General features: G+C 40.9%; 1 protein-coding gene across 9 annotated transcripts in view; it reads left to right on the top strand.

The window, feature by feature from the left end:
* Positions 1-13,382, top strand: part of inpp4b (inositol polyphosphate-4-phosphatase type II B) — a 698,832-nt gene extending 685,450 nt beyond the window's left edge. For 7 of the 9 annotated variants that reach the window (XM_048533444.2, XM_048533492.2, XM_048533482.2 and 4 more), the window contains one exon: positions 6,273-11,313. In XM_048533444.2, the coding sequence (XP_048389401.2) occupies positions 6,273-6,441 (169 nt within the window). In that variant the 3' untranslated portion in view covers positions 6,442-11,313. Of the gene's footprint in view, positions 1-6,272; positions 11,314-11,392 lie in introns of those variants that run through there. The other 2 variants (XR_009443252.1, XM_048533451.2) reach the window with 2 other exon arrangements.
* Positions 13,383-14,659: the final 1,277 nt, after the last annotated feature.

The following is a 14,659-nucleotide window of genomic DNA, read 5'->3' as shown; positions in this document are numbered from 1 at the left end:
TCTCACGGTTACTCAGTTACTCTGTTACCACTCACTCACTTTGTACTTGGATACTCACAGCATGCTTGTCTTGACTTCGCATTTTTCTGTTTTTACTCCTCAGCCAAGTCAAACAGACTCACAGCATTTCTATTTTGCCTTACCTTTCAGCACATACATAAAGCCAGGTAACTTGTTAAATTGTCAGTAGTTATCAATCCTATGATATGCCCTTCAGTCCGGGCTCCCAGCACAGCAAGTCAAGAGCTATCTCTGATATCGTTCTACAAGCTTGGGCACATCCAGTCTACCAGTCAGGGTGTTCAGAGCCATAATGCCCATATCTCTAAAGTCCAGGGAGTGGGCCACTGTCACTCCTGGGAGTCAGTCCACTAAAGCTCAGTGGGAAGTTATCAGGGGCTGGGGCAGCAGGAGGGAAGCTGGGGAACTTAATTGCAGGTATTGAAGATAGAACGCTGGGATGCAGAAGGGATTACAATTGAGAAAAGAGGCAACTCAGTACATGAGACCATAAGATGTAGGAGCATCAGCAGACCATTCAACCATTGTGTCTGCTCCACCATTTAATGAGATCATGGCTAATCTGATAATCTTCAACTTCACTTTCCTACTTTTTCACCATAACTCTAAATTCTGTTACTCATTCACAGTGTTGAATGTATTTAATGGGCAAACCCCAACAGCCCTCTGCAGTAAATGATTCCACAGATTCACAATCATCTGATAGAAGAAATTCCTCCTTATCTCTATTTTAAATGTGTGACCCCTTATTCTGATCCTAAGGTCTCCCACAATGGGATAGACCTTTCTGCATCCAATCTGTCAAGCCCCATAAAAATCTTGTATGTTTCAAAAAGATGACCTCTCATTTTCTAAATTCGAATGAGTACTGGCTAATGCATTCAAGACTCTTGTCAAATCTATCTAACCATACCTGTTATCAGTTTTGACAACCTTCTCTGCACTTCCTCCAATGCCATCAAATCTTTCCTTAGATAAGGAGCCCAAAACTGTTCACAAGTATTCCAGCTGAGGTCTGACTAGTGCCTTGTGTGGTTTTAGGAAAACCTCAATAGAACATTGGAGGGAAAGTGGTAATGTGGGAGCGTGATGTGGTGGTCATCACTAGACAGCAACACTATTCTAACAGGGGACAGTGAACTGCTGGATCTGGCATGTTTAAGATCAATGTACATTTCATCCCTGTCCTTAAGTGTTTCTGGACATTTTGACATTAGCACATGTTCACATTTGCCCATGTATCACAGGTATTATGATGATCATATACAACATTAATGGATGATAAGAAAAGGAAAAGACAAAGTGTCATTTGGTCAGGTGGCCCAATTCCAACAATGTGCTGTAGCAGATGATGGGAAGAATTAAAGTCCACCTTGATAGTGGGCTGATTGTAGAATCAGAAGGAAGACAAAATGCGGAGTGCCTGATACCCTCCCAACTCAGTCAAATTCAGTCGGGGCAGCAAGAATTGAGGAAGGCCTTCCTACCTGAAAGCTAACTGAAGTGGTTAAGTGGCCAACAATGGCTACTTAAAGGCCTCATTTTGGCACAACTGGTAGTCCACCTCTCTCCAGTACAAGGGGGAGCGGTGGGCTCAGGGTACCTATACTATATGAATGAGCCATGTGGACAAAGCACTGGCACTTTCTGGCAGATTTGGTGTCATGGGGGGCACGGGTCTATCTTTCTGATCACTTGATATGTGGTTCTTGGAAGGCTGTCTTCCCCACAGCCCTAGCACCCAGCCCAATACCCAGCTACAGCTACTTCCTCAGCCTTGCAATGTGATTAGTGTTGTTTCATGGACAGAATTTCCCTTGAGAGCCTCTGAATTCCCTGCCATCTGGCACAAATGGCGTCAAAAATGTGCTTTGTTCTAATGGTGGTTGTATTAAATTTTTGAGCTGAATTTTCCCAGCCCTGTGTTGGGAGGTGATAGGGCTGGCAAGATAGCAGAAGAAGGCATCAAGGGCATACACAATGTCTTCCCTCTACACCACTTCCCTCTATTGCAGTGCTAGGTGGCGACCTCAGCTCATAGCTGTCCGTCAAGCTTCGAATTATGTCACTTGCAAACAACGTTTTTTTAATTCACTTGTGGAACTTGGACTTCACTGTCTGGGCCAGCAATTATTGTCTGTCTCTACCTTTGGTGGCAAGTTGCCTTCTTGGTCCACTGCACTCCACGACTTCATTGCAAATGTTACAACTGAGTGATTTGTTAGCTATTTGAGAGTATTCCAGATAATTATGGAACAAATAATTCCACCGTCTGCCACGATGGGATTTGAATCTGGGCCCCAAAACATCAGCTTATTTTCTGGACTAATGGCCTTGCAATAATATCACTGAGCCATCACCTTCCCTAGAACTTTCCACCCCCAACAGGCTCCCTACGTCAGAGGTCCTGGTGGCATTCCAATGAGTGTCCAGCAACTACTTTCCTTGATGGTCAGTTGGTGGCTCCACGAGGGATCTCCACGAGTAATGGCCATCCCTGTGCTTGCATCGTTGTGGCAGGAATAAACTCCTCTTAGCTTCCTCCCATCCATGACTGGCCTTAGCTTCTTCCAGATTCCATCATACCAGTGAGACTGCTGAGATTCCAACCTTCTGTTGAGGGAAAAGACAAAAATTTCCTCAGAGACTAGCAGCAGCCTGTAAATTCGCACCACCAGTAAAATGCTGTTCCAGGGTCCTGGAGCTCATAAGTGTTTGGTCAGCTCCCAGATTCAGCCCTGCAGTCAGAATTTGATCCTCAATATCAAAATTCACTTCAAGGCTTCTCATTACTGGCTCTCACTGGTTCTCTTAGCAGTGAAAATAGGTTTTGCTTTGACTCACCTTGTAATTCGTTATAATTTTGAACATGCCTCCAAGATATTTTAGAGTTCTTTGAAAAGGTTGTACTTTATGAAGGTCATTTTATTGACTCATGACACCGTAAAGTTCTATAGTCAATGCTGTCACTATTGTAATGTAAAAACCATATAATGTAAAAAATATGCATTTTGTCCTGATAAAATATTTTCTAATTAATGGTGAACCAAAGGCTAAGTCTATAGATAAATAAGATTGAGGGTAAAGGTAGGTGTTGAGGATATTGCTTGCAAAAACGAGAACAATTAAATATAGAAGAAAAACAAAAGATGGGCTAGGAACAGTTCAAAGTAATTTAAAGATTTTTAAAAATCCACCCAATGAAAAGTTCTAAAGCCTTTAATGTGTCAGAATGAATGATATTCAGACAAAGAATAGGCTGTTTCAAAATGAAGAAGGGAATCTTGCTGTTGTGGTTGAGGAAATATCACAGATATTGTAATAAAAATTCACTTTTATATTCATGAGCAAGTGTATAAGGCAGGTGTTTATATCTGTATGCCCTGTTCCTTCAGTTATGCATATATGTTTGAGTCATTGTTCAGAATGAAATTAATGAATCTGTGCACTTTGGCTTAATATATGTTGTCTGTCAGTTAATTATTCTTACATTGATAACTCCAAATGCAGAGGCACTAACTTCACATTTGTTTGCAGGTTCTGCAGATATTGTGCACAATGGTTTACTCCATAATAGGGAGCATTTCTTTCTTGTGGGAGGAAGGTGTTAATGTGTTGTGCTCTGTGATCATTGCCAAGCTGTTTCCTGCCTGTTTTGTTATTCATCAGCTTTTGCGGTGGCCTCTTTTGTGTTTTATATTCTTTGGAAAGGTGTCAACTATTTTTAATTTTATTGTGGCCATTTTTTTTTGATAATATCCTTTTAAAACTGTACTGCTGCCTTTCAAGAGTTGGCTCCCCCACTGCTCTATTCTCCGGTACAATGAGTTACCAGCGCCAGTTCCAAACTAGGATCAAATAATAAGTGAAATTTAATTCTTATGTCCACCTATCATTTGAAATTCCTGCAACTGTTCTGAAGGAGTATTGTCATTGAGTGATAGATGATTTAGAACTCCGCAAGATAGAACATTTACTGAGAAAGGTTAAATTGATGACAAGCATTTAAATTTGGTTTTGTTGCTAAAGTGTAGTGAGTTTGGTAACAGAAAAACAGCACAGCATATTAAATCACTGTAGTATGCAGTTCCTTCATCGAGTTTATATTTTTGCTTCCTGTATTTCGGTTGTCATGGTGAAATTCACTGATGATCTTATTTGTACCTCCAACATTTACAATTTATAGAACATAGAACATTACAACGCAATACAGGCCCTTCGGCCCTCGATGTTGCGCCGACCTGTGAAACCAATCTGAAGCCCAAAGTGTCAGCTTTTGTGCTCCTAAGATGCTGCTTGGCCTGCTGTGTTCATCCAGCTCCACACTTTGTTGTCTCAAGTCCCTCAGCCTTTCCTCATAAGAGCTTCCCTCCCATACCAGGCCACATCCTGGTAAATCTCCTCTGCACCCTTTCCAGTGCTTCCACATCCTTCCTATAATGCGGTGACCAGAACTGTACACAATACTCCAAGTGCGGCCGCACCAGAGTTTTGTACAGCTGCAACATGACCTCATGGCTTCGAAACTCAATCCCTCTACTAATAAAACCTAACACACCGCACACCTTCCTAACAACCCTATCAACCTGGGCAGCAACTTTCAGGGATCTATGCTAATGGACACCAAGATCTCTCTGCTCATCGCACACTACCAAGAATCTTACCATTAGCCCAGTACTCTGTATTCCTGCTACTCCTTCCAAATTGAATCACCTCACACTTTTCCGCATTAAACTCCATTTCCCACCTCTCAGCCCAGCCCTGCAGCTTATCTATGTCCATCTGTAACCTGCAACATCCTTCTGCACTGTCCACAACTCCACCAACTTTAGTGTCATCCACAAATTTACTAACCCATCCTTCTACGCCCTCATACAGGTCATTTATGAAAATGACAAACAGCAGTGGCCCCAAAACAGATCTTTGTGGTACACCACTAGTAACTGAACTCCAGGATGAACATTTCCCATCAATCACCACCCTCTGTCTTCTTACAGCTAGCCAATTTCTGATCCAAACCACTAAATCATCCGCAATCCCATGCCTCCGTATTTTCTGCAACAGTCTACATTGGGGAACCTTATCAAATGCTTTACTGAAATCCATATACACCACATCCACCTGTTTGGTCACCTTCTTAAAGAACTCAATCAGGTTTGTGAGGCACAATCTACCCTTCACAAAACCGTGTTGACTATCCTTAATCAAATTATTCCCTTCTAGATTATTACAAATCCTATCTCTTATAATCCCTTCTAACACTTTAGTTCTTGGTATGCTCTTCAACAACATCTTGGCATCTTGTAGGTATTTTTATTTTTTGATCAATCTGTTCAGATGTATTATTACACAGTTCTGAAGCAGACAGGACATGAATCTGGGCCTCCTAGTGCAGGGGCACTACTGCCATCTTATACAACTGACCACGCTTTCCATTGCCACTAATTTCTGTTGTCCATCTCCATTGGAATCACCTCAATAACTTCATTGCTTATTTTGTAGCAACTTGCTGCTTCTGGCTTGAGTTGTGCTTTGTGTTACTATTAAGCTTTACTTTCAGGTGTTTTACATAAAATCCCTGTCCATACCAGAATAGCCAGGACATTATCTACAATAATTTTACTTCCGCCCACATCCTGTCACCCCAGGAATATTTCAAACTTCATCTTTGCCTCCTTTCTATTTCTCAAGTAAATAATTCCCCCACTGAAATTTCCCATAGAAATATGTTTAACGTAACAAATCTTTTATGGACTCTGAGCTCTAACTTTCAATCTTTGCCCTATACTTTATCACCACCTCTGTGCTGCTTCGTGTTTGCCCAGTACTGAGTTTCATTGAGCTAGCTGTTCTTCAACATTATGTAGTACCATCAATAACAAGTGAGAGCTGAAGTTGTTGGCTGCTTTAATCTATCAGCTTTCCATGTGATTTTTTTTGTGCAGTGTCAACTTTAAGTTTTTTTTCCAATAGTGGGCTCTGAATCTTACAGGATTGCCTGAGAATTTATCGATATCAGTCTGTGGCTGAACAAATTGGGTAAATTTCCTCATGCAGCTTCCTCTTTTAATGTTCAAATCTAATTTTCTTTAGTCATAGTGTCCTTTACAAGCTTTTACCCATGCCTTGCATATGATGCCTGTCTTTCCTGGAGCACAACAATCGCCTCTAATTAATGAATAATCTTGAAGTAACATTGTTTTCTTTTCACTTTTTGCTATGCATTACTGGCCTTCCTCTCTGACTAACAGCAGTTATGCCAAGGGAGCAATGAATGACACCGATGACCCTGAGGCAGTCTCTGATAACAGACCAACTTCAAGCCACTTCTATCCTGTCGCCTTGCTGCTTGTCAGTTCACACTTGTTGGTAGTGTGGCTGATTTTAAGTCTTGCTTTACTCTTGGCCAAATATCAATAAAATGCACTTGTTTACTATATCATTTTGTAACTAACAATGTACTCATGTAGATATATATGACTTGGTTTGTAACAGAACTGACATGTTTGTAAGTCTTAAGTAATTGTACTCCTTTTGTTTGGGAAACTGTCTGAACAACTTACTTTATCTCAATGTCTTTGTGTCAATAATTTTGTTGCTTATTTTGTATCAGTTTGTTGCTTCTAGCTCGAGTTATGTATTGTACTACTATTAAGATTTACTTTCAAGTGTTTGCCATAAAATCCTGGTCTGTTATTCTAAACGGGTGACTACAGTAATTGTAAAAAATATTTGTTTTCTTAAAATAGCAAAATATTCTAAAAACAAGTGAATGTATAAAATCATGCCATATTTTTGGTCAGAAATCTATTGGGGGTAGTCCTAAATTTAAAAAAAAGTTCATTGAATCTGAAAATCATTGTAAATAATTTATATATTTGATTTGATGTACATGAAAAGAGATGCAAGGTCTGTTTTATCTATGAAATTTAATGAGCTTTAAATATTATGGCGCCATTCCAGAAAGTGCAATATGAGCACATACTTAATGTGTTTCCTTTGTTTGCCTGATTTCTATTCATACTGAAAAGACACTTAAAATCATGAGATATGCATGATTTTTTTGAAATTAACCCCTGACCTCACTAAGCTAATGTTAATGATCAGATGACCAATGAGTGTAAGCAGGAAATCATACATCAGGAAGCTGGATTTGGCTCGTAGACGTTTTTTAATTCCAAAAATATATCGTATTCATATAAATATCTCTATATACATACATAGTCTCTGCAGTACAGGTAGACAGTCCCTGGCCAGATGAGGGATGAGGGCGAAAGTGGGGCTGATCAGAACCAATGGTGGTTGCAGGAGTGAGAAAAGAAGTTTAGGATAGGGGCTATTAAAGGATATTTTCATGACTTTACCAGGTCTGAATGCTTTTTAAATTTATTTGGACTCAATCAAGTTGACAAAGCCTCTGCTTGCCCCACATGACCTTGACACTGCCAGAAAGCTGCAGTTAAGTAACATTGATGCAAATACCTTGGGAACATTACATATCAGGAGAAGTTAGCTATGCAAAATTGTGGTTTTTAACCTGTTTCAAAATAGTTTAGTCATACATGTTAGAATAATGTAGTTAGTTCTCCAACTACGTTATGGCCTACATTTTCCAATGGCCGGATAGCCACTATGCAAAAATAGATAGGGACCCTGGAGAATCCCCTTGTTACACATTCCGAAGGAATTGCCTGGAAGTTGAATTATTTGCTGGGCAATCCCCCTATAAGTGGGATCCACCAAATGTCTCCTTCCAAATTGGAGACTTTGGATTGTTTTGATTAAATTAAATAAAGTATTTACTCAGCAAAATTTAGGCTATGAAATACATTGTTTAACTCCTGAATGACTACTAAATTAATCCCACACTTACCTATTGACTCGGAGATGACATGCTTCCCATTTCCTGTCTGCTGAACCCAGCTCCTGCCCTTCTTACCAGACCAAAACTGGCATCTCACTCCCCACCCCACAGTGGATCTGACCTGACTTAGTCCAACCCCTGCTGGACCAGACCACACCAGCCCAGACCCGAGACACGACAATCCAAACTCCCATCCCCAAAACCACCAGCAGCACCACTACCATTTGTGGACCCAAACCCACAGCCCCAGACTTAACATCCACCCCTCCTGTCATGACATTCTAATTTCTCCCGTACAACCTGCTGTACCCTTGGTATGGCATCATTTGCCTTGCCACTTTGCAGCCTACATTGTTCACACTTGGCGTCCTGTCCTCTACTCAGGTAGCAAGTTACATGGTTAGTAGCCTACTTTATCTGGCATCCTGCCCTCCTTTCACTTTACTTACCTGACACCCTACCTCTATTCCCATCCAGCACCCTACCCTAGTTCCCTATTCCCCCCACCCTACTGCTAGCACCCTACTCAGCTGGCATTACTAACCTATCATAGTACCCTGTACACATCTGGCTTCTTACCCCAGCACCATATTATCCTTTCCAGCTGGCACCCCACTTACATGGCACCCTATTCCAAAAAAACATCTGTCACCCTATTCTCCCAGCACCTGTCAGAACCTTTAAATTTCAGCTTATAGCAGCTGACTGCTCGGAAAAGGTACCTCTGATTGGAATATCATTTCAGAATTGTGAAGCTATCTCCCTTCATTAAAAAAAAAGGACCAGTGTGGCAATCTGCGTGAAATTACCTCTTCTTGGCAAATCTAACCCTTTATGCCCATGTTTTTCAATGCTGCAATGTACAGCATCACTATTTAGGCTGCTGTTATACCAGGAAACAGGCTCTTGTTCAGTACAATTTATAATTCATGTGATTTATTGGGCAATTTTGCTATTCATGCCTGGTACAATTGCAGTGAGCCTTGCAAATTACGTTTGATGATACCATGAGTGAAACGCAATGAGTTCAGAATCAGCATGACCATGGAAATGTCACAGAGATAAACCATAATTTCATTCCATTCACATCGTAAGCCCACCTGAAAACCTGTCAGATTTTCTGTTTTCTATCTGTTGACCTGGGCACATCTGAGGTAATGCATTTTGGGAAGTCAAATGCAAGAGGAAAGTGTGCAATAAATTAGATTTAGATTTATTATCACCTGTATAAAAATACCATAAATTTTTTTGCATGTTCTACACAAAATGCAGCCACACTCTGGCTCCATAGAATCATACAGCATGGAGATAGACCCTTCGGTCCAACCAGTCCATGCTGAACATAGTCCCAAACTAAACTAGTTCCACCTGCCTGCTCCGGGCCCATATTGCTCCAAACCTTTCCTATTCACATACTTATCCAGATGTCTTTTAAACATTGTAATTGCATTCACCACTTCCTCAGAAAGTTCATTCCACATGTACACCACCCTCTGTGTAAAAAATTGCCTCTTATGTTTTCTTTAAATCTCTCAACTTAAAAATGTGCCCCCTTGTCTTGATATCCCCCATCCTAGGGAAAAGACAACTACCATTAACTCTATCTATACCCCTCATTATTTTATAAACTTCTCTCAGGATGCCTTTCAACCTCCTACGCTGCAGTGAAGAAATTCTCAGTCTATCCAGCCTTTCTCTGTAACTCAAACCTTCCGTACCCGGCAACATCCATACCCTCTTCAGTTTGATAATCTCCTTCCTATAACTACATGAACAGAACTAGACAGCCTCTTCCAGAAGAGGCCTCACCAATGTCCTATGCAACTTCAACATAACTTCCCAACTCCTGTACTCAAAGGACTGACCAGTAAAGGCAAATAGGCCAAATGACTTTTTAACCACTCTGTCCATGTGCTGCAAACTTCAAAGAATTATGTACCTGCCCCCCTAGGTCTCTCTGTTCGACAACACTACCCAAGGCCCTACCAGCCAAGTTGAAGCACTGAACGTAATGCAAGATTTTACTGCAGTCAAGTTCATTGTTCTCTGTTTCTTGTTCCTCCTCTGCTGCTCCTTCAATCTCTGTTTGACCTTGGCTGGAATTTGTGAAATAGGCTCTTGGGCCTCTACCACCATCATAATCTTGATTGCTGTGTCTGAGCTTGAGCTATGGGCCTGGGGATGTGCAGATTCTGTCTCTTCTGTTCCCCTTCCAACACTCCTGCCAGCCATTGGCTGTCGGGGTCCTCTGCCATCCTTTTTCCTGATGCTTCTGCTCCTTCAGGTGCCCAGGCCTAGCCTCAGACCTGAAGCCTTGCCTCAGCCTGCAAGTCTGGGCTGAAGTAGTCACCCAGACCTGCTCTTTGCTCGCCAGGCTGAGATGGAGCATATCCGGCTTGTCCTGGCAATGTTGCCGCTGTTGTGGAGGTGGCCAAGCCCTGGGCTCAACCCTGCTCTGCCGCCATCTTGGAGTAATGAGACGCCCTTTAGGAGCTTCAATATACAGGGGGGTCTTGTGGTGCAAGTCTGTAGCTCCCTGAAAGTGGCAATACAAGTGGATAAGGTGATAAAGAAGGCATATGGCATGCTTGCCTTCATCGATCAAGTCATTGAGAGAATGCAAAAGAGATTTACCAGGATGTTGCTTGGATTGCAGGGTATTAGGTATAAGGAGAGATTTGCCAAACTTGGTTTATTTTCACTTGAGTGTCAGAGGCTGAGGGGCAACCTGATAGATGTGCATAAAATTATGAAAGGCATGGATAGGGTTGATAGTCGAGTCTCTTTCCCAGGGTAGAAATGTCAGTTACCGAGGACTAGGTTTAAGGTGAGAGGGGAAAGTTTTTTTACAGAGGGTGGTATGTGCCTGGAATGCGCTGCCAGGGGAGGTGGTAAAAATAGACACGTTAGCAATGTTTAAGAGGCATTTAGACAGACGCATGGACTGAATCAAAGGATATGGACTGTGTGCAGGCAGGCAGATGGGAATAGTTTAGAATGGCACCATGGTCAGTTCAGAAATGGTGGACTGAAGGGCTTGTTTCTGTGCTATACTGTTCTAGGTTCTCTTGCTCTCAGGAGTATTTCCAGCATCTACCACAGAGCACTTACACATACCTGACACAGACATGCTAAATATCCATAGAGTAGGTTGGTGCTTGAGGCAGAAAGTCTACATCATAGTGTTTGAGTAACATAAATGTGCACCATTGATTTTTGTTGGTTTGATTTGCAAAACAAAGCACTATGATTGTTTGTGCTTATGAAAATTTTCTTTAGGAGACTAAATTATGTAATGAAAAGTTCCAATTCAATGAACAATTGATTATTTTGGTCTGCTCTACAGATTGACTTGTGTAAGATGTATCATCACTTGTGTTAAATAAATGTAGATGATTACCTAGTTATTTTTACTTATTGAAAATGTTGCAGCCAATGTTTAATAAATGAAACCATTTTCCTTTTATGGTAATATTATGAGGTGTATTTTTTTTTCCTTTTTACCAGAGAAGGATGTCGAATAGAAAATGCACAGAAGAATATAAATTGCAGGAAATATGCATTCAACATGTTTCAACTGATGGCATTCCCAAAATACTACAGGCCACCTGATGGAACATATGGAAAAGCAGACACTTAAACATAGTAACATTTGTAAGCCGACAGTTTACAAAATTATTCAGGTTTTAATTAGCTCTAAATAGAAAGAGTAATTATCTACTACTTGTGACTGAGTGATTTCAGCTGAAAGCACCCACCCAGATTGAAATTCTTTAGTGATCTTTTTCATGTCAATGGAAATTTTAGAATTTGTGTATAGCCCTTTTCATTTATTTTTATTTTTGAGGACTAGGACATAGTCAATTCTCCTTGCTGATGTTGCATGAAGAGCACCAATGATAAAATGTGCCAATGCAATTCTATCCAAAAAAACAATTGTACATGAAATTTTTTTGTACAAATTATGTTGACAATGCTTGTTGCAGCGCAGCATCTTCACATTTTATGATTGCTGTTTAAAGTTAACAAGTAATATTTAAAAGCAACTGTTCATTACTTCAAGGAAATATTCATTACCAGATGTGCCAGGGTTAAACAGTATACCCAGCTCAAGTGCAATACAGATAATCTGTGACTTGAAGAAATTACTGTATTTACTGGTGATATTTATGTCCAAACATTTTATTAGCAGTAATCAGCGCAATGTACTCTCACAAAGGAATGAGTATAATGTGTTCCTGCCTCTGATCATAGTGTGTGTTGCTCTAATTGACATCTGTGTGCTGATGCTTAAACATTGATGTTAGAACTTCAGAGTTTCTGCAACTCATTCACCCAAACAAAATGTAGGGGCATGAGTCACAGGATTTCAATGTGCATTCTTTTCCTGAAATTGCCGTAATAGCTTCTTTAACGCAGTAAAGCCCATATCAGTTTTCAAAACCTAATCCTTAGTTGTTTTACAGGTGCATTAGGAGTAAAATGATAACATGGGAAAGAGTAGGGCCCATTAAGGACTACAGTCGGAGGATGTAGGTGGGGTTCTAAATTAATACTTTGTGTCACTGTTCACTTGTGAAAGGGACGATATGTGACTGAAAATCAGGGAGAAAGTCTGTGATACAATTAAAGTGTTAGCATAGATTGAGAAGAGGCTTTTAGTGATCAGGTAGACTTAAACCTTCAGGTCCAGATGAAATGTTTCCCAAGTTGTTGAGTGAGGCAAGGGTGTAAATAGCAGGGACACTTGTGACAATTTTTGAATTCCTCTCTGACGACACCACCACAGTGGGTTGGATCTCAATCAACAAATTTTCCTTTTATGGTAATATTATGAGGTGTATTTTTTTTTCCTTTTTACCAGAGAAGGATGTTGAATAGAAAATGCACAGAAGAATATAAATTGCAGGAAATATGCATTCAACATGATTCAACTGATGGCATTCCCAAATCAAATTGATTTGGTTTGATTTGATCTACTATTGTCACATGTACCAAGATATAGTGACAAGTATTGTTTTGTGTGCTAACCAGACAAATTATAGCTTACAACAGCAGATCAAGGTAATAGAACAGAATGTAAAATAAATTGTCACAGTTACAGAGAATGTGCAGACAAAGATCAACTCTAATCTGAGACGTTTGTTCATAAGCCTTGCAACAGCAGGGAAGAAGCTGTTATTAAATTGATGGTACTTATTTTCATACTTTTGTTCCTTCTGGCTTATGGAAGAGAATCACAGAGCACATAACCAGGATAGGAGGGGTCTTTGATTATGTTGCTGCTTTCCCGAGGCAATGGGAAGTGTAGACAGACTCAATGGAGGGAAGTTGGTTTTTGTGATAGACTGGGCTGCATTCACAACGCTCAATTCACAATTTCTTGCAGTCTTGGGTAGAGCAGTTCCCGTACCAAATAAAAACCAAAAGAACTGCAGATGCTGTAAATCAAGAACAAAAACAAAGTTGCTGGAAAAGCTCATCAGGTCTGGCAGCACCTGTGAAGGAGAAAACAGAGTTAATATTTCAGGTCCAGTGACCCTTCCTCAGAACTGGGAAAGTTCCTCAGTCCTGAGGAAGGGTCACCGGACCTGAAACGTTAACTCTGTTTTCTCCTTCATAGATGCTGCCAAACCTGCTGAGCTTTTCCAGCAACTTTATTTTTGTTCTTCAAGCGTTGGTGCCTCTGGTTAGGATTGCTTTCTTTAGTTCACCTATAAAAATTAGTAAGAGTCATTGTGGACAAGTCAAGTTTCCTTAGCCTTCTGAGGAAGTAGAAGAATCAGTGTGCTTTCTTAACTGTAGCATCAGTGTGGCTGGCCCAGTTTGATCATTGGTAATATTTACTCCTAGGAACTTGAAGTTCTCACCCACCTCCACCTCAGCACCATTGGTACAGACAGGAGTGTGTCCTCCACTCTGCTTCTTGAAGCTGATGACCAGCTCCTTCGTTTTGCTGACATTGAGATAGAGATTGCTGTCTTTACACCACGCCACTAAGCTGTCTATCTCCTTTTTATACTCTGTCTCGTTGTTGATTGAGATCCAACCCACTGTGGTGGTGTCGTCAGCAATTTTTAAATGATTGAGTTAGACTGAATTTGGCCACAGAGTCAGGAAAGTAAAAGGAGTATAGCGAGGGGTAGAGTACGCAGCTTTGCAGGGCACTCGTGTTGAAGATTATTGTGGAGGAAGTGTTATCTCCTAACCTTATTGTTCACAATCTGTGGGTCAGAAAGTTGAGAATTCAATTGCAGAGTGGGGAGCAGAGTGCTGCGTCTCAGAGTCTGGAAACTCAGTAAATAACAGTCTGACATAGGTGTCCTTGTTATCCAGATGTTACAAGCATGAGTGTAGAGACTGGGAGATGACATCTGCTGTGGACATATTGAGATGATAGGTGAACTGTAGCAGGTCAAGACAATCTGGAAAACTGGAGTTGGTGTGTGCCATTACTAACATCTTGAAGCACATCATAATGATACATGTCAGAGCCTGGGTGGTGGCCATCAAGGCACGTTGCCTGATTTTTTTTGGCACCGGGATAATAATGGAGTTCTTGAAGTGACAGAGAACTTCACCTCACAGTAAAGAGAGATTAAAGATGTCTGCAAATACTCCCACTAGCTGGTTCATGCAGGATCTGCATGGAAGGCTGGGGACTCCTTCCAGGCCTGTCACTTTCCAAAGGTTCAACCTCAAGAAGTAGGACCCTGGGAGGGACCAAGCATCAGAAGGACCTCGGTGTGCATGTACACTGATCCCTTAAAAGTA

This window comes from Stegostoma tigrinum, chromosome 1 (genome assembly GCF_030684315.1).
Source record: "Stegostoma tigrinum isolate sSteTig4 chromosome 1, sSteTig4.hap1, whole genome shotgun sequence".
NCBI classification, from domain to species: domain Eukaryota; kingdom Metazoa; phylum Chordata; class Chondrichthyes; order Orectolobiformes; family Stegostomatidae; genus Stegostoma; species Stegostoma tigrinum.
The sequence above is the reverse complement of the archived record's forward strand: the minus strand, read 5'-3'. Positions and strand labels throughout refer to the sequence as shown.